The following is a 20,380-nucleotide window of genomic DNA, read 5'->3' as shown; positions in this document are numbered from 1 at the left end:
AAAAGATGAGTTTGCAGAAAAGGAGAGAGGGTCTTCTGGTAGAGGGGACAGTAAAGAGAGGGAAGTATAGAATAGGAGGAATAGGTAAGAATTTGGGAGTTTGATGGAATAGCAGCTAACATTTATTGAGCGTTTACTGTTTGTCATTCTTCAAAATGCTTCATATGTATTAACTCATTTAATAGTCATAATTCTATGATATAATGCTATCATTGTTCCCAATTTACAGTTGAGACAGCTAAGTTAAATAACTTGTCCAAGTCACACAGCTGGAAAATGATAGAGCTATAATTTGAACATACTCTGGCTCTATATAGATCCTGTATTTTTAGTTTTGTGCTATAATGGACTTTCATTTGTGACCAGTGGGAGAATCAGTAGGAAGTTTTCCTTTTTCTTTCTTGAAAAATCCAGGGATTGATGTCATCAAAGCTGTGTTTAGGAAGGTTAAACTTGCTGTTGTGTCTGGGCCGTATGTGAGGAGGGAAATGGAGGATGATGCTATGTCACCATCACTAACAAGAATGGATAGAAAGGATTCAGACAATATATCTAAAGGGAACAGGTCAGACTAAAAGTAACTCTGAAGTTAATATTTCATTCTGCAGATGGGCAATACAGTGGGCAAAAAGGGAACCAAAATAGCAGGCTTTTGCTGTTTGAAAATTTCCAATAATGCAGTGAGTTGTTAGCCATAATAGATATTTGTCTGCCTTGCTTAATTTAAATTATTGTTATAATTTTAATAATTAGGAAATTTTGTTATAGTGCTATAATAATAAAGTTTGTATGTTGAAATAATGGAGGTGGTTTCACTGTTTCCTTAGAAATATATTGTTTTGGTGTCACCACATTATACTTGTCTGTTACGTGATTTCTGATTCTTTTAATTAAGTTTAGACATGTTTTACATGTGAAATTAAGGTGTCTCTCAAATGCTTTGCGTTCTGGTTATTGCTGCCATGCGGATGCAGGCGCACATTCAGGGGAATTCATATATGGCTTGGAAAGCTTTGTTTACAAGGACATCAAGCCTGGTGGGTATGCATGGTTCATTATATTTAGTTATTAAAAGATTATATTCTTATCCACTCTTGAGCTTTTAATGGAGTCCATTTGATATACCATTTTTTTAAAGAAAATATGGAAATGTAATTCATGTTTTTCACCTTTGCCATCATTTCCATTTCCCAGCCTTCTGTAGCCATTTGTTCATTCACTAAATATTTAGTGTCTTCTAGGGCAAACACTGTGCTGGATGCTTAGTGTTCATGGGGTGAATCAAACATGACCTACTGCCTCTTGTGAAGCTTACAGTTTGATCTATGGATAACTTTGAAATCCAGACTGACTGCCTTTCTGACTGGTTCTGTAGTGTAGTAGTTTCTCAATTAGGAAATTCCTCTCAATAGCAGTGGCTTTCACACTTGTAAAAAGCAATAATATGGAACCTTTCTTAGTGAGTGAGACTTTATTTAGAGCCTTGATAAGAGGTGTTCCTCTGGGATTCTTGATAGCTTTCCTGATTGGCTTTTTCTCTGTAGGAGCTCTATAAGCACATGGAGACTGTTGTCTTCTACAGCATATTAAACTTTGAGGCTTCACAGAAGGCAAATTTGAAGGCTCACTGCTTGAGGATTTATAATAGGCCTTTTTTATATGATAGGGAATTAAATACTACAAGTACATTAAAATAATAATTCCAGTATTTTATAAAAGTATTTTATATATTTGTATTTTCTGTAACTTTGCTGGGGTTTATGATATTAGTCACACTTAAAATTTGTTTTGATTAATTGGCAAGTGGGGTCTGTACTCAAAATGTAAACAGTAAGCATTATGTTAGAATTACCTCTGTAGCTAGGAGCTTCATTAATATTTAGGTTCATTTGACAAATGGAAGAAGAATTTACATGGCAAATTTCACAGCACTGAGTGAAATTACCCCAAAAGGTGTTTCTCTTTTAATAAAAACTGTCCCTTTAGCAAGTATAACTATGTTAATTTGTCTTACAGTTATTTTATTTAATTCAGAATATAGTCTAGAAATGCTCATGGCTCACTGTTTAATTTTGTTATAATTGGACCAGATTTCTGCAGTCTGCCAGAGCGGTGTTTTCTGATCCTTCTAGGAGTAATCTGCCTCCAAGATCCAGATGAATTGCAGTGGCCCATTTAAGTCATAACAAAAATCATTGGGCAACATTGGTGGTAAAAATAAACAATTCCCCTCCCCCTTCTGCAAAACCAGAGTGGTCACTATGAAGGAAAACCTAATTGATTCAGAGTTTACTCTGAACACTGCATTAACCTGAATAAAAAACTTGGCCTAGAATATTAGTGATTCTGAAACAAGAATAGTTAATTTGTTGATGATATCTTCATTTGGCTAGGACATAATATATACTCTGATCTTTTAATTTTTTACTTTCTGAGTGCACATTCCTTCCTTATTTCATGTCATTTAAAAAAATTATTCCAGGGCACGTTTCTCAAAACGTTAATACTGTTTTTCATAGTAATACTGAAATAATATATGATTTTTCACTGTGCTAACACTGGTGCTGATGGTGCAAAAGCATCATTGTGTAAAATTGTGGCTGCCTTAGCATGCATGAATTGGCAGTGGCACCAAACTTTATATTTTCTTTTATATTTTACATTTTATTTTTATTTTATTTTATTATTTTATTTTTTTAATTTTAATTTTTTCAGCATGTCCAAGCACCAAACTTTAATAGCAGCCATTGTATTCTTCACTACCATGTACTCACAGTAAAAAATAAGATGAAAAAAAAAAAAAGAAAAAGAGCACCAATTTTACTTAAGAATATTCTTGATGGAATAGGAAAAATTCAATTTTAATAAACTTAAGCTCTTGAGTATGTGTCTTTAATATTTTGTGTGACAAAGCAGGAAATATGTATCCTTAAGTAGAATAATTGTCTCAAGGACAAATACCAGTGCATTGTTTGAATTGTCAGCTGAACTAGTTGCTTTTTTCCTGGAAAACCATTTTAAATGGAAGAGTGATTGACAGACTATTATTATTCAGATTTGGGTAATTCGTACATACCCAACAATACAAAACTACTTCAGCAAAACAACTTCAAGAAAAAACACTGATGATGTTTGTTGCCAATGATAAGATTTTACAACTTTTAAGCAAAAGTTAGAATTTTGGAAAACTTGTGTTTGCCACCTGGAGTTTGGCAGCTTCCCAGTACTTAAAAGACTTTGCTGATATGATTGGTGGCCTTTAAAAAGATATGATACTAACAATTAGGATATGATACTAACAATTGTGATTTTTGATGTTAATGAAATCACTCAACATTGAGGTCTGTATAATTGAATGAAGCAATATTTCCATATTACCAATGCATGATGATCAGGTATGTGCCAAAGGTCCATCTAAAGTGTAAGGTAGACCAATTGATTTTAATTCAGATGAAGAATTTATTGATAGAGTTTCAGATTCCAAAATACAACTAATCTTCAAGAAACTACCACTTGTTGAGTTGGGGTATAATATTCATGATTACATGAAAAGATCATGAGGATGTTCCTCCCTTTTTTATTACATATCTATAGTTAGATCAGATTTTCTTCATATGCTTCAATCTAAACATTATTTCAACAGAACTAAGGCAGAAGGAGATAGGTGTATCTAGCTCTCTTTTGTCAACCCAGACATTAAAGAGATTTGTAAGAATGTAAAACAATGCTACTCTTTTTACTATAACTTTTTGTTTGGATAATATTATTTTCATAAATATGTATTATCAGTGCTATCATGTAATGTTTTTTATTTTTTTACATAATGTTTTTAAAAATATGAATTAATAAATATTTTAAAATTTTCTGTTTTGATTTCCAATATGGTAAATACCCATAATTGTAACCCACACAAATAAAAAACTCTTTAGGGTTCTCAAGTAAGTGTGTTAAAGGTATCAGGAGACCAAAATATTTGAGGACTGATTTAGATACAAAATATCATTTTTTAATATTCATCAGATTAAATAGAAACTTTCACTAAAGAACTGTATAGCAGTCAGATTAGATTCTGAAATTATTTGGAGAGTTTTAAACACAGTACATATAACATTGAGATCAAAGATAGAACAAGGGGCTAAAACAGTTGTGAAGCCAGAAAGATAGTAGAAGGTCTTATAAGAAGAGTAAGTTGTGATAGAATCTAAATCCAGGCAGCTGAGCCTATTTCTGAAAGCTATTCTAGACCAGTGGGATGGTTTTCAGGGATACTTTGGCTTTCTTGTTTCTTTTCAAATGATATTTCTTTGAAAAATCCATCTTTCTCTAAATGTTTAATTTGTGAATGAAAAAGACTCAAGAACCATCATTATGGCAAGAAATATTGGCAATAGCAAAGTCCAGATTCTTTATGTATTTATTAAACTTCTTGGAGCTCAGGGTTTTATTCTTGAAATCCAGTATTTGGTTCTTAGTTTTTAAAATGACAGGACAATATGCTTTAAAATATAAAAGAATAATTTTAAAATTTCAAGCTAAATTTCATATATATCCTATAAATATATACATATATATGTATATAGCATGAATTGGATTTATATATTTTACCATAATGTTCAGATGTGGATTTTTTTTAATTCATTTGAACAGATGCTAGATGATTCTTGTCCTAATGAAGAGTCCTGCCTGGTGACAAGACAGTTGTGCAAACATTTGTCATGGTATAATTACTGCTTAGTGGGAAGTCTTTATAAAGTGAGGAGGTAGCTGGCCCTAATGTTGCTTGAAATAGTTGAAGAAGGCTGCAGACAGGCCTTAGTGGACCTGAGATTTAGGAGCCTCTTAGGATTTTGCCTGGTGAGGAACTTCAGGGAGGGCAACTGAGGTTCAAAGAATGATCTATATATATAGAGAGAAGCATTAGCCACTAGAAAATTAGGCTTGTTTAGTAAATTAATAGTAGTTTCTGACGTATCCAGTGCAAGTATGAGTAGCGGAGGTAGAACACCACCACAGGGAGTTAGGGGCTAGATCATGAAAGGACCTTTGTGTCTTGCAGACACTTTCTCATTTATCTGCCAGGCTGCAGAGAGCCCTTGAAAGAGTTTTGAGCAGGGGATTGACAGGCTGTGAATGGTATTTTGGAAACGATCAGTCTGGTGGCACTGTAGAAGGATGTTTAGGAGGCAGAGTGGAGACTAGAGGCAGAGGAGACCATACAGAGACCACCTTGGGTGCAGACTGGAGATAATGTCTAGCAGGAAGTGGAATGTAAAGATTTGTAACTTGGTTAAGATGGGTGTTGGTTAATGCCATGAAAGCGAGGCAGTGCCAAATAAAAGATGAAGTTTTAAAGGAATTAATTAGTAAGCCAATTTCAAAGACAGTTCTGTGTACAGTTTTTGCCCTTTTGGTGTTCTTTGTATCTTTAAGTCATTAAAGGATTTTGCTTTTGAGGTATATCATGCCGAGGAAGTCATCTGTCAGCAACCTACCTTCCTATTCATTTCATTTGTGGTCCTCTGTCCCTTCCATATATTTATGAAAACTTTTCCCTGAAAATTTTATATTCTGTCATTATTACATTTCCAATATTTTGATAACACTGAAGTTAAAATTAAACTTTGTATCATGAAAAGTTATAAGTATTATAAAAGGCTTTGTGTATGGATATTTTGCTCAATTCTTATATGATTGTACTTGCCAAGTTATTTGCTAGATATTTGGAGGTCATTCTAGACTAAAGGTTTGTGAATTTCTGTTTGTATTGAAATAGGTCAGTTTAGAATAAAGTGATTTGTACCAAAATTTGCTGTCAGGAAGAATTCTCTTGTTTTCTTTTCTGTCCTCTAGTCTGCTAACTTGAATTTTATCCTTTTCTCACTAAAATGCTTCCAATGAGAAGGACGTAAACGTAAAAAGCACAAAAAACATTTTAAGAAACCTTTTAAAAGTCTTGATCGTTCGAAAGGTAGGTAAACGTAGTTTTTATGCCATGTGTTATTTATACACATCGCCACTTGATTTCTGTCTCCAGAGGTAAAATGAATGTTAGATACCATGTAACTTCAAAAATAAGTTTTAAGTTGGAAGTGCATATTAAAATCTAAAATAAATCTAAAATAAAACAAGGACACCAGAATAGGCTGTCCTTTCTATTGAGTAGTGCTTTAGATATCCTTTGATCATTTGATTATGAAATATGTGAGAATTTCAACTCTTGACATTGTGTTTTTCTACTTTTTATAGATAAACCAAAAGAAGCCAAAAAGGATACATTTTTGGAAAAGTTGGCAACCCAAGTAATTAAAAATGTACAAGTAAAAATCACAGACATTCACATTAAATATGAAGATGACGTAAGTAATTTCAATTTAGTTTAAGTTAGTAGTTAAATGTGTATTTTATAATAAGAGTTATTGATTTGTCTAGATAAGGGTGACCTGTACTGGATTTTAAATCCAAGATTGTTGGTTTTTTGTTTTTTGTTTTTTGTTATTTTTTCTGCTGAATATGTTACTGTATCTTCTTTCCTATGTTACACTTTTTTTTCAGTTAGGCATTTAAGTGTATAAATAAAAAACCACCATATGCTCCTTTCTAAAGGTAGTATGACAGATTTCCCTGTTGTCCTCTATTATTATTATTATTATTTTTTTTTTTTTAATTTTTATTTATTTATGATAGTCACAGAGAGAGAGAGAGGCAGAGACATAGGCAGAGGGAGAAGCAGGCTCCGTGCACCGGGAGCCTGATGTGGGATTCGATCCTGGATCTCCAGGATCGCGCCCTGGGCCAAAGGCAGGCACCAAACCGCTGCGCCACCCAGGGATCCCTGTCCTCTATTATTTATTTTGAATTTTAATGCATTAAGATTTACAGTATTATAACTTTAAAGATTTATATCAACAAAAAAATTAATTCCAAGTGGTGATGGAAATAGTCAATATATAATGGTAGTTTGTAGAGAGGGGACTAAACCTCAAGTCATTAGTCTACTATGAAGTTGTCCATCCAAAGTCCCATCCTCTTTATATTCTTTCAAATGGGATTGAACATGCATGCACACCTACTCACATACATGTGCAAAAGTGTGTTTAGAAACCAATTTCACTTATAACCAGAGTTTAACATTAGCTGATTAAAAACTGCTGATTAATTTATTTTTTTCTTAAAGATTTTATTTATTTATTCATGGGAGACACAGAGAGAGAGAGAGGGGGGGGGGCAGAGACACAGGCAGAGGGAGAAGCAGGCTCCATGCTGGAGCCTGATGTGGGACTCGATCCTGGGTCTACCAGGATCAGGCCCTGGGCTGAAGGCGGTGCTAAACTGCTGAGCCACATGGGCTGCCCCACTGCTGATTAATTTTAAACTAAATATACATTGATTTGTTTTAAAATTTGAAAAATATATAAAATAACCTTGAATTTTTTCATTTACCTAAGATGATGGAAATATTATTCCATCTCTTCTAAATTTGGGGTTTAATCAAAGCAGTGCTGACATTTTTAGAATTTTCTTTTTCTGATAAGTTACTTATAGAACTTAAATTTAAGTAAGATACATTTGTAGTTTTTCAAGATATACTATTACCATAAATTGATTTTACCTTTTAGTTTTATGTAGCCATTAAACTAAATTTTGTAAATAAACAACTCATCAATGCCCTTTCCTAAACTTAGGAAAATAAATCAACACATCATGGAAGTAAAAATTATTCTTAAAACTAATGATTTATTGATGAATGAGAACTTCAGTTTGAATTTAAATTAAGCTTTTTTACTGAGCAAGTACAATTAGGTACATCATTTCTCTCTTTAATACAAAATATAGAGAGGCACAGGAGTGGGATAGGTGTATCAATTATGTTTAAGTTGGCATCAGTGACAAAATATATTAAAATCTAAAAGAAAAAGAATTAAAAGTGCAGAGGGATCTTTCTTGTATCTTTCAATGTGATTATCTTAATTATTGTATATAGGATAATGAAAAATAGAGTTTAGGATGTAGGGAATAGGGAAAGTATAATAATTTATCATAAAGATGCTCATTGGGTGATAGGTGTAGTTTGTGGGTAGTGTCTTAGCAAGTGAGGAGTTGGTAAAGTTCCTTCTGAAATAGGTGCAAGTTATTTTGAACTAGTTGTGTGTAGGTATAAAAAGATGAGTGTGAGAATAAAGGAAGATATTAAAAACTGAGCTCACAATGCTATTTGTGCTTTTCAGTTATTTCAGAGCTTGCGTTTTCCCTGCATTTTAGAAGATTCTATGTGACTATGGTCTGGAGTCCTTGTTGGTTGATTTAGAACATGATGTTTTTTTCTTCTCTTGAGTTTACCTGGTTTCTATCATAGCCAAAAAACTCTATATGACTTTTGGGCATCCTTATGATGTCTAAGACAATGATATTGTACACATTGTGGTAAAGTGTAAGCAGGGAGTATCAATATAACTTATAAATTGAGGATTAGGAATAGAACAAAAGTTTCATAGGTTAAGAGACTGAGGAAATTAAATGTTAAGAATCTTGGACATTCCTGTCAAAGCATTTTTGAAAAGCTAATGATCTTAGAGACTTAAAGACAGTTCATATTTCTAAGTGTGAAAATCGTTAATATTTGAAAAGTAATTTAATGGCAGTATTATTATCTGTGACATCTTGTGTTGTCTTTGAAGAATATCTTTAATGATACACATAAAGAACCTGTCTCTTCTTTATTTGGGTAAGAATCTAGTTACTGAGAAAAGTGTTCACTTCATTAGGAAAGAGTTCCGTTGGGAAAGTGTCATATTAGTGTCCTGCCTACAAAATGTGGATATTCCTAGCCATGTTATTGCCTTTTCTTTTTTTCTCACAGATCCATTTGTGTTGTGTGACTTACTTGTAAACTAATTTCTTTATGTTGCCCATTTACAGAGTGGAACATGGTTTCCCTCTCACCATCAGTGTATTTTAATGTCACTTTTCTTTTTTGATAGGTTACTGATCCACAGCAGCCTCTTTCATTTGGAGTCACACTGGGAGAACTTAGTCTGTTGGTAATGTTGACCTTATTTATTTACAATTTTTGTGGAACCTGTAAAATATTCCCAAGTCACAGGATGAATTGCCTAAAATCAACTATTGATATAAATAGCTATTTTATTTTTATATGTAATATTTTTAGTTTTTGTAGAAGTTCAGAATTTATAGTGATGCTGTTATTACATTCTCTAATTATTTTGATTTGTCTTTGACCTTAACAAATACCAATATACCATTATCAAGCAGTTTTAAATAATTAAAAACTATATCCTAAACGTGTGGGGAAATAGAAAGGTAAATCATGTTCTCATTCTTTATATAGGCAGATAGAATTTCCAAATAGCTTATAAATGTGTACATGTATGTGTGTTTGTGTGTGTATTATATTGAGATACAGTTTATTTTGGTCATATATTTTATAATGCAGTTTGGTTTTTCTCCTAAAGATCTTTAAGGATAGATAGTATGTACATTCAGGTTGGACATTTTTCCCTCTTATTTTCTATGGGTAACTAAGTGGTAGGAAAAATGTTTTAAAGTTAAAGATAGGGAACAGTAAATCATGCTGGGTATATGTTTGTCCTATGATAGTTATATGGAGAGGGCCTTGGTAGGGAAAGAAGAGGAAGAAAGCTGAAAGAGAGTGGAATTCTAGAGAAAGGGAAAAAGGAAATGGTTTCATAGAGGCCTTCAGAATTATATTTTCATAGGGAAGAAGTAGAGAAATTGAAGACCAAAGCAGAAACATTGAAAAAAAGAAAAAATCTGGAGAAACAAAATCAAGGGAGTCAGAGAAGCTAGGATTTGTTATATTGTTTATCCTCTGTTTCTTTCCAAAACTAATTTTAAGTAGCTTTTAAATTTTTTTAAAGATTTTATCTATTTATTTGACAGAGAGAGAGAGAGAGAGAGAGCGAGCACAAGGAGGGGGAGTGGCAGGCAGAGGGAGAAGCAGAAGCAGGCTCCCTCCTGAGCAGGTGCCCTGGTGTGGGGCTTGATCCCAGGACCCTGCGATCATGACCTGAGCCGAAGGCAGATGCTTAATCAACTGCCTGCCTTAAGGGGCAGGTGCCCCTTAAGTAGCTTTTGATAAAAAAAGAAATAATAAAATAACAGAGACTAGAGATAATGCTCCAGAAAAACTAGACTGGCAATATTAGGCATAAATGAACATAATATTTTATGTTGAGCTTCTAGCTGACAAAAAATTATAAAATAGTCACGTACCTCTCATTGACTAATAAAAAGGTATACTAACACATAAGAATGATGTGTAGTTTCCTTAGTGTGTATTGTTGTTTGATTCTCTATATCTTTTCTCAGACTCTTCATACTGTGTTCTCTGCCTGTATTACTTTTTTCCCTTTGTCTCCTTGGTGATCCTATTCAGGTTTTAGTTCTTATGTTAGATATTACTCTTTCTCATTCCCTTGTATTTTCCTCTTAGAATTTATCACTCTTTTATGTTCCCCATTATATTTTATTATAGCACCAATATCATATTATTGTACTAGTTAGCATGGTGATCTTCTGTCTAACCCTCATTCATTCACTGACAAAATAGGACCTCTATTTTAGAATTTTGTAATGATTAACTGAGATAGTTAATGTAAAGCATTTGGCACATGTGTGGCTCGGCTATTTCCTGCTTCAACTATTACAATGACTGTAATAACAACAATAACCCTAAACTTACCTCTTTCTTTATCCACACCATTCCTTTTTCCCATTTTACAGTTAGAGTCTCTTAGACCTAAGGTAATCTTTCCACCTCTGATCTGAATCTCATCCTTCCCATGTCCTTGGGAGCCTTTTTCCCTCCCTTTTTCTCTGCCTCCTTTCCTCCCTTCTTTCTTCCTTTCTGTTAGTTTTCTTCTCTTTCCTAAATCTTCAAACCCTCCCCCTTCCACTTTTCCCTTCTCCCATTCCTTCTGTAAGCATTTAAACACATTCAGGTCTGTCTTTTATAGCAAAATTAAGAAGGCCCTCCTGAACCTTCTCTCACTCCTAGGCCCCATCTACCTTGACTATCTTTGTTTCCCCATCTCCTGCTGACTCCTTTCCCACTGTACTCTGACTCTGCTACTCCTCTGAAATTTTTCTTGACAAGTTCATTAGTAATGACCTGGCTGCTCAATAAATTAATTTTAGTTTATCTCATGGCAGTATTTGGTATTGTTGATCATGCTGGCTTTCTAGAACCATGGTCATGCTGTGATTTCCATATTCTTGTGGTTTTCTTTGCAATAATTATTTACTTGATTTTTAAAAAGGATGTGGACCTTCTTCACTATTTTATAGGCTAGCTCTTTCTTTTCTTTTTTTTTTTTTTTTTAATTCATGCCCAGTTCCTTCCACACAGACACATAGTGGCTCAGTAGTTATTTTCTGGATGAATAAACTCAGTTAAATTATAACCTCAATTCTATTTTCACTGTTCCTTTGATTTTGTCATATAGATATGTCGGGAAACAGCTTCCAGTAGCCATAATTAGCTAGATGTCTTTTTTAAAAATCTAAGTAATTTTGTTACAGTTTATTAGAGTACTGTATTATGATATATATACTTTGTTTCACCGTTATTTATTTTCTTTTAGACTGCAAATGAACACTGGACTCCATGTATATTAAATGAAGCAGAAAAAATTATATACAAGGTACTAGACTGGATTAAGAATTTCTTGTTATTTTTCTAGGTACAAAGACTTATTGTAGTTTTTTGAAACTTTGATGGGGCCCAATGTGTCATTGGAGTGTGAGTTAAAAGTAGAAGCTCCGGTTTTGGCTTTGCCACTTACTATGTGACCTTCTGTAATCACTTACCTTTTCTGAGGTTTAGGTTCTTCACCTAGCAAAAGAAATCAGATAAAATTAATATTTCCTAAATTGTGTTTTATGGAACATTAGGTAATTGGGATATGAGATTTGTAGAAAAAATATTTTCTGGTCAAGATGACTGACTAAAGTATTAAGCTGTACATAGTTAAACAGTGTGTTTCATTTTGTTTTAAACCACAGGACTGGACAGTACTCTAAATATGCTAATAAACATTGAGAATTTTCAAGAGGAGTGTTTATGTTTAGTATATTGCTTTCCCCACCTTACTGTTGTAGAATCCCCTCCCCTCCCCTCTCCTTCTAAGCAGTCATTCATATCCACTGGAGGAATTGTGTCTTTCTTCTTATTCTGCAAAACATGTACAAGTCTGTTAAATAGTAAATTCTCAATTAATATTTGATAACTGAATGAATGAATTTCCTCAGAAATAGTGATGCTGGAAGAAAAATTTACCAAATGCTAAGATTAGTGGTAAAGTCTGTGAATAACATGCATGTATTTTTCCCATTTTTGCTTTATTTTTTTCCTTTAAAAGTTCAAAATGGCAATTGGATAATCCTAGGGTGATATGAGAATAATCTTTTAATACTGATTCATAATTTTCATGTGTTGCTTGACCTCTTTTATTTTTCTTTTATAGCTTATACGACTTGATAGTCTTAGTGCCTACTGGAATGTAAACTGCAACATGTCTTATCAGGAGTCAAAGGAACAGATCTTGGTAATTTCAGTTTATAACTGGAAGAGCTAACTCCACTCTCTAAATTTTTTTAACTTAAGTGGTCTTTAATGAGGATAGGGTATATAGTCTTTTGTTTAAGTTGTATTTAACTAAATCAGAATTGTGAAACACAGTTTTTGGAATCTACTCTTTTTTATTAAAAAAATTTTTTTTAAGATATTTTATTTATTCATTTAAGAGAGAAAGTGTGAGAACACTAGCACAAGCAGGGGAAGGGTCAGGGAGAAGGAGAAGCAAGCTCCCTGATGAGCAGGGAGCCCAACATGGGGCTTGATCCCAGGACCCTGAGATCATGACCTGAGCGGAAAGAAGGCAGATGCTTAGCTGTCTGGGCTGACCAGGTGCCCCAGAATCCACTTTTTAAAAAAGCATTTTGTTTTTGAAGATCTTTGTGAGATCATTCACTACACAGTGAGATAGTAACTTATACTACTAAATTAAAACTGCATTTATGGTTTTTTGCACTCTTATTTTGATGACATTACATTGTGTTTCGTATAAGAATGATTATGTAGAGCATTGTAAGGAATGATGATATCTTTCAGATCTGAAGAATATATGTTTAGCGAATTTTCTTTTAAATTGAAGTATAATTGACCTTAGCAAATGTTTTAAGCATTTGTGATAATGATTTCATCAACAGTGAAAGGTTAACTCAAAACTTCACTGTGCTCAGTTAGTCTCAGTCCTTTTTATTTACTTAGAGGAAAAAGGAAGAAAAGTTGAATTTTCTGAACTTGAATTAATTCCAAGATTCTAGCTCTTATTTCTCAGAAAGATACTGTAATAAATAATTTGCCTTTGTCTAGAGAGTGTTTGAGATCCCAATTCATGGATGTTTTATTGTTTTTTTTAAAGATTTTTTTTTAAATTTATTTAAGAGAGAGACATAGAGAACACAAGTGAGTGGGGGGAGGGACAAAGGAAGGGAGTGAGAGAATCTCAAGAAGACACCCTGCTGAGGGGATCCCTGGGTTGCTCAGTGGTTTGGCGCCTGCCTTTGGCCCAGGGTGTGATCCTGGAGTCCGGGGATCGAGTCCCACGTTGGGCTCCTGGCATGGAGCCTGCTTCTCCTTCCTCCTTCCTGTGTCTCTGCCCCTCTCTCTCTCTCTCTCTCTCTCTCTCTCGGTCTATCATAAATAAATAAATAAATCTTAAAAAAAAAAAAAAAAAGACACCCTGCTGAGTGTGGAGCCTGACATGGGGCATGATCTCACACCTCTGAGATCATGACCTGAGCCGAAATCAAGGGTTCGGATGCTTAACCGACTGAGCCACCCAGGAACCTCAGTTGTTTTTTCTTTTTTTAAGTCAGAGGGGAACGCAATGCTATAACACTTTTAAATATTTAGAATTTTTAAAAATTATCTACTTCTGTATTTTAGTCTAAAGAAATATACTTATAAATAATGCTTAGTGTATTTTTCTTATGGACTACTAATTATAAAGAAGAGAATAAAGATATTGATTTAAGAACCACATTCTTCCCCCCCATGTGTAGTTGAATATGTATGAATTTTTTTTCATTCTCCAAATTTTTGTTTAGGATCAGCTGAAAAGTGGAATTCTTACAAGTAGCAACATACCTGTAAACCATCAATATAGTAAGTAGTGGTAAAAGTTTATTTCATGTTATAGGAAACATAGGATTAAATACTCTGGCTTACTGTACTTTCTTCTGATAAAGGTACTTTGATAAAGAGAAAGTATTTTATATTTTAGTTTTATCACAGTATATTTGGATTATAACAAATTATTTAGGATAGATTATGACACATACAACCCTGGAGAGTAAGAGGAGGGCAGTACGACTGTAGTTCGTTCACTCCTAGCATCTCAACACCCTTGACCTCTGTTTTCTTCTTGTTAGCACCTTTGTTTTAGGAATTAGGTTTTCTTTTCTTTAATCTCTTTAATCAAAATCTCTGAGATTTTGGTATTCAGGTCAACCTTGCCATGTCACTATTGCAGTGTTATGACAAACCAACCACTCTAGAGACTTTCCTAAGTGGCTTTTCTAATTCTTGGCAGCCTTGCCTTTACTTATTTTTAAGTAACCCTCTAACAAAGCAGCCTGTTTATTAACGCCATCTGTTTTCTCCTTTTTAGTTTCATTCGAAAGAGACTATTGTTGGATTTTTTTTAATTGAGTATACTCCTTTATGTTTGTCTTCAGCTTTCATGCTCATCATCCATATTCCATGTTACTCTGGTTCATTGTTGTTTTCTTCATATTCTTTTGTAGCTGATTGCTATTATGGAAGAGTTGACACTTTCTCTTTATGTTCATAGATCTGTTTAGTGGTGGTGTTTTCAGATCAAAGTGTTTAGTTTCATTCATGAAAGAACTAGTTCAGAAAAATCTACAACTTCATTTATAAATGGTATCTTCCACTTATAAAAACCTCTAAATAAGTTAAAATTTTATATAATCTTATGCAAATGTAAATACTGTAATATATCATAATTTATGTAATCTTAATATTGTTCACTGTTAAAAATTTATTATATTACTTTGTCATTTTCCTTAATACATCTTTTCATGCTAGTTCTTCAAGAATATTTTCTTATTTGATTCTAAGATGATATAGATAATGATCATTCTGAAAATTATAAAGTGGTAAGCATTTTTTTCTTGGTAGTATGAATTTAATTCATGATTCTGTTCCTAAATTCTACCAATGATTAAGACAAATTTTAAACAAAGTAAATTTTGTCTCCTACCTTGTGTTAATATTTTTAGTGAATAATAAAATCATTAAATGTCTTGTAGTAAGGAAGAGAAGTCTAATTTTACCCAGACTGAATAGCCAAGAGTAGATTGTCTATTACTTTTGTACATTTTTACTTAGAAGCATAGGACTCCAGTTTCCTCCTTGGAGATTCCACTTTGACTTGCATTTGGTATTATGCAGATAAGTAGATGCTTAAATATTTTTGGGTAGTGAATTTTTACATTTTTTATATATTTTTAATTATTTTTCTCTACTTTCAGAGTAATAGTGTTCTTATAATTATTTACAGTTGTTCATATATAAGGGTATATAAACATAATCTTGTGTCTTCCCATGTGACTTAAGTTTTCCAGCCAATATCAGCTTCTGCAAAGCTCTACATGAATCCTTATGCAGAAACAGAGCTCAAAACACCCAAACTTGATTGGAACATAGAAGTACAGAATATTGCCATTGAAATGACCAAACCTCAGGTAAGACTCGGGTGGCTATTTCTAGCTTTTATTAGCCTTGAATCTCAACTGCTTTTGTCCTTTGTGATTATTCTTTCTCCAGTGCTCTAGTGATTCTTTTATACATTTATATTTGTATTTTTATATATATATAAATTTTTTTTTTTTTGGGAAAATAATTTCCTTCTTTTTATCTGGTCTTTTCCTTATTGGTGGAAAATCTTACCAAATTATAGCAAATGATGTTTTCCTATGTAATTTCCAATTGTTGATGGAAGATTTTAATGTGTTTTTTCTTCCTCATATTTTAATAGACACCTTTATAGTAAGTACTGTCTACTTAATTTTTAGACCTGCTATGTTGGTGCTTTTTTCCTTTGTCATTTGGTTATATACCCTGGGTTCGAATAACAGACCTGGAGAACTGGAAGTGAAAGAAGGACAAAAGGTTTAGCTAAATGAGCTTTTAGCTCAGTGTAGTCCAGTAAAAATATACAGTAGTTCCCCTTCTTCATAGTTTCTGTGGTTTTGGTTACATGGGTCAACTGTGTTCTAGAAGCAGATGATCTTTCTGATGTATGGTCAGAAGGTCAGTAGTGCCCTGACACTGTGTCACAGTGTCACATCATTTACCTCATTTCATCTCACTATTAGGCATTTTATCACAGAAGAAGGGTGAATGCAGTCAATAGGATATTTTGAGAGAGAAACACATACCACATAGCTTTTATTACAGTATATTTTTACGGTAGTTCTATTTTATTATTATTGCTTTTTATTTTTTTATTATTATTTTTTTTATTCATTCATGATAGAGAGAGAGAGAGACAGAGACACGGGCAGAGGGAGGAGCAGGCTCCATGCCGGGAGCCTGACGCGGGACTCAATCCCGGGACTCGATCCCAGGACTCCAGGATCGCGCCCTGGGCCAAAGGCAGGCGCCAAACCGCTGAGCCACCCAGGGATTCCCCTATTTTATTATTATTGTTATTCATCTCTTACTGTGCCTAATTTATAAATTAAACTTTATTCTAAGTGTATATGTATAGGAAAAACATAACAAATGTAGGTTCAGTACTATCCATGGTTTCAGGCATCTGTTGGGGGGGTCTTAGAACATATTTCCTCAGGATAAGGGGAGGATTACTGTAATGCAGGTTGTCTATGTAATTTAAAATTTTCTAGTAGTTGCATTAGAAAAGTAAAAAGAAAGGTAAAATTAATAACATTTTATGTAAGCCAGTGTATCCAAAATATTATCATTTCAGAATGTAATCAATATAAAAAATTATATCCTTTCCTTTTTTCTAAGTCTTTAAAACCTTGGGTATATTTTAAACTTAAAATACATTTAAGTTCAGACTACCTATATTTTAAGTGGTGAATAGCCACATGGTAACCAGTAGGTAGAAATCATTAAGAAAAACTGAAAGGAGAAAACTAGATTTGCCGCTTTCTTTATCTTATCTACAGTCATGTTGTGTGTGTGTTTCCCTCCATTTGAGCTCTTTACCAGGTATATGCAGAGTTGTATTAGTGGTAAGATGGGCAATTATATTGGTTTATCTTCCTTTAGTTATGTAATGATTTTCTGGAGAGACTTGCAATTCAGCTTATAGAAAGTCAATGCTGAAATGATGGTCCAGAGGCAAATATGTAGTTTTAGGAACAACCATGTTCCAGTCACTAGTTACAGATAGTGTATTTTATTATTTCTAGGATGTGCATTTATTTCATTGTGTAACATATTTGAAAATAGGATGTATAATATTATTGATGGTATGATACTTTGTTAGCACTGTTTTTTTTTCTTTTTGTAGTGGAACTTAAAAATTATATTACAACTTCTAATTGGTGGTGTTTTAAATTTGAGAAAATATGATACTAATAGGTAACCATGATATTCATTGTTCCAGGAAGTTGGAGTCTTACTAGACTGAAAATATAATAAAATTTGGTGTTATCCATATGTGCAATTAATAAATATAACTGTATTTTTGTTTTAATAGTACTTAAGTATGATTGACTTTTTGGAGTCAGTGGATTATATGGTTAGAAATGCCCCTTACAGGAAATATAAGCCCTATTTACCACTTCATACCAATGGTCGACAATGGTAAGTTAGAATTTTTTTTTTTTAAATGAGAAATATATAAGTAGAAACTTCCAGATTTAAGAGACTTTTTTAAATCTTTGTAGACATGAAAGGGATATCTTTTGTATTATGTCGTTGTTACTTTTTTCATAAACACATTCTCATACTCTTGCTTTTAGATTATTCCCAAATTCTCAACTTAGCATTAAGACTTTAATCCTTTTTTGGTTTTAGTGCCCTTGAGTCACCACATGTAATGAATGTTATAACCATATTGGGATAGTATTAATTTTGTATGTCATTTTGTGTCTTATTGATTTTGCTTTGACATACCCTCTTACTGGAGTAATTTGCTCATTTTATAATCAATTTAAATCAGAGAATTTTACTGAGGAATTGAAATGCTAATTAATGGGATCTTATAAGGAGAACAGTTAATAAGAACAAAAAATGTAACTGTGGATTTAAAAAATCTAAGCCATTTTCTTGCTTTTTCTTAAACCTTTGTATTCAAATGTACATTAAAATTTGATTTGCAGGTGGAAATATGCAATTGATTCTGTTCTTGAAGTTCATATAAGAAGGTATACGCAGATGTGGTCTTGGAGTAACATAAAAAAACACAGGCAGTTGCTCAAGAGTTATAAAAGTGCCTATAAGATCAAGTTAACCCAACCTAAAGTCCCAGAAGAAATACAGAAACAAATTCAGGTATATCTCACATATATTGATGAAAGCTAGTCTTTGTTAAATTATCCTTTAGATTTTCCTAAATTTAATTTGAATTAAAATATTATTTTAGAAAGAATAAAACTGACCTCTTTTTGAGATAATTTTATGGGAAAATGTAGAGTATTTTTTCTTCAGTTCTTTCTTCTTTAAACAAATCTTTTCCTCCTATCCTAATATCAGATTAAGTACTAGAATACTAGAAAGTATTTGGAGAAATGTATTTGGTTTTTATATAATATTTAGAAAATCAGTATCAGAGCTATTCAAATATATGTTTATTAGCTACATGTATGTTATTAGTTTTGTTAGTGTTTTTTTTTTAAAGAGCTCAAAGTATTATATAAAAAACAGCTCTTATTGCTCAAAATAGGAACCCCTTTTGAAATAAGGAAAAATACCATGCTGAATATATAATATGCCTAATATCATGTGGTCTTGATTATATAACCATTTCTGCCACAAATTCATAATGTAAAGAATTAATTGAATTCCTATTATTCTGAAATATGTGAGAGACACTGATACTATATATTGGAAAAAGCATCAAGTTTCTCAGCATCTTAGGTCTGGTGTTCTCCGTATAAAATGGAAACAGTATTTGTTTTGCAGAGTTGTGAGAACATAGATTATCTCTTACACAGATTACCCAATACCTGTTAGATTCTTACATACTTTTATATAAATTCCCCAAATTAGCTTCTACTTTAACTTAGTTGTTGATTTGTAGAATTTTGCATTCTTAAATTTTGTGTTTTATAATGGTGCCTTTAGTACAATGGTTATAAAATATGGAAAAGAGTGAGTCAGTATGAACCATAAGGATTAACAGGTCCCCCTCCTACAAATTCTTGTTTCTATAATGGTCTCATTAAAATTCTTATTTTTATATTTTTTGAGGATTTGCTTTCTTGGATAACTTATTTCCCTTATTGCAAAAACTAAAAGTACAAAAGCCAAATGTACATTCAGATTTATACTTATCCTTTCATTAGATCACAGTTAGTTTGTTCATGGACTGGATAAGCCTAGAAATCCTAGAATAAAATTTTTTAATCTAATGTCATTTTTCTTGTTTACAAGTGTCTCTTTGTTTTATAGGATTTGGAGAAGACTCTAGATGTTTTTAATATAATTTTAGCAAGGCAACAAGCACAAGTTGAGGTAATCATTTTATGAGCTTTTTTTATTTTTTGTTTTAAACATGTTCATACTATTCCTTTAAACTTGAGATCAAGAAATCTTAAGTTTCATGGCAGTTGTTCAAGTAAGAATAAAGGTTGAGTTTCCGTTCCTCATTTGATCTTGGGAGAAAAAAATAGGAACAGTGGAAAAAATCCACTAACATGGAAGGAAAAAATTTTGTAATTTTACAACAAAATATTTGAACCCCGCCTAAAAAGAAAGTAAATCAAAGTTATCTGTAATTCTAGCAATGTAGAATACTGCTGTTAACATTTTGATATACAGTCTTCCAGGTTTTCCCCCATGCATATGTATCTACTTACATATGCTTTTTATCCCCCATCCTTTCACTTTATCTTTGCTTTGTTTCCTTTTCCCTCCCTTTCTTCTTCTTTCCTTTCCTCTCTTCTCATCTCCCTTCTATTCTTTTTTCCTGTAATTGGAATCAGCCTGTTTATATTTCATAATATATGGTGATTGATCCCACTTGGCATATCCTACCTTGTCCCTATTGTTCCATGTCAATCCTTTTATTCTGTAGCATGACTTTGTTGGTAAATCAATTGCAAGTGCAGTGCA

The 20,380-nt window shown here is 32.8% G+C and overlaps 1 protein-coding gene across 5 annotated transcripts in view; it reads left to right on the top strand.

Moving 5' to 3' along the window:
- VPS13C (vacuolar protein sorting 13 homolog C) overlaps positions 1–20,380 on the top strand; it is a 170,645-nt gene that overhangs the window by 25,870 nt on the left and 124,395 nt on the right. For 4 of the 5 annotated variants that reach the window (XR_013370400.1, XR_013370399.1, XM_077881330.1 and 1 more), the window contains exons 6-16: positions 975–1,037; positions 5,903–5,968; positions 6,247–6,356; positions 8,979–9,038; positions 11,622–11,681; positions 12,504–12,584; positions 14,152–14,209; positions 15,686–15,813; positions 17,802–17,908; positions 18,427–18,598; positions 19,718–19,780. Coding sequence is in view for 3 of the 5 variants with exons in the window: in XM_077881330.1 (XP_077737456.1) it covers positions 975–1,037; positions 5,903–5,968; positions 6,247–6,356; positions 8,979–9,038; positions 11,622–11,681; positions 12,504–12,584; positions 14,152–14,209; positions 15,686–15,813; positions 17,802–17,908; positions 18,427–18,598; positions 19,718–19,780 (968 nt within the window). In the remaining 2 variants the exon portion in view is untranslated. The remainder of the gene's footprint in view (positions 1–974; positions 1,038–5,902; positions 5,969–6,246; positions 6,357–8,978; positions 9,039–11,621; positions 11,682–12,503; positions 12,585–14,151; positions 14,210–15,685; positions 15,814–17,801; positions 17,909–18,426; positions 18,599–19,717; positions 19,781–20,380) is intronic. The other variant, XM_077881332.1, reaches the window with a different exon arrangement.

This window comes from Canis aureus, chromosome 32, assembly GCF_053574225.1.
Source record: "Canis aureus isolate CA01 chromosome 32, VMU_Caureus_v.1.0, whole genome shotgun sequence".
Lineage (NCBI taxonomy): Eukaryota > Metazoa > Chordata > Mammalia > Carnivora > Canidae > Canis > Canis aureus.
This window is presented reverse-complemented; position numbering and strand designations above follow the sequence as displayed.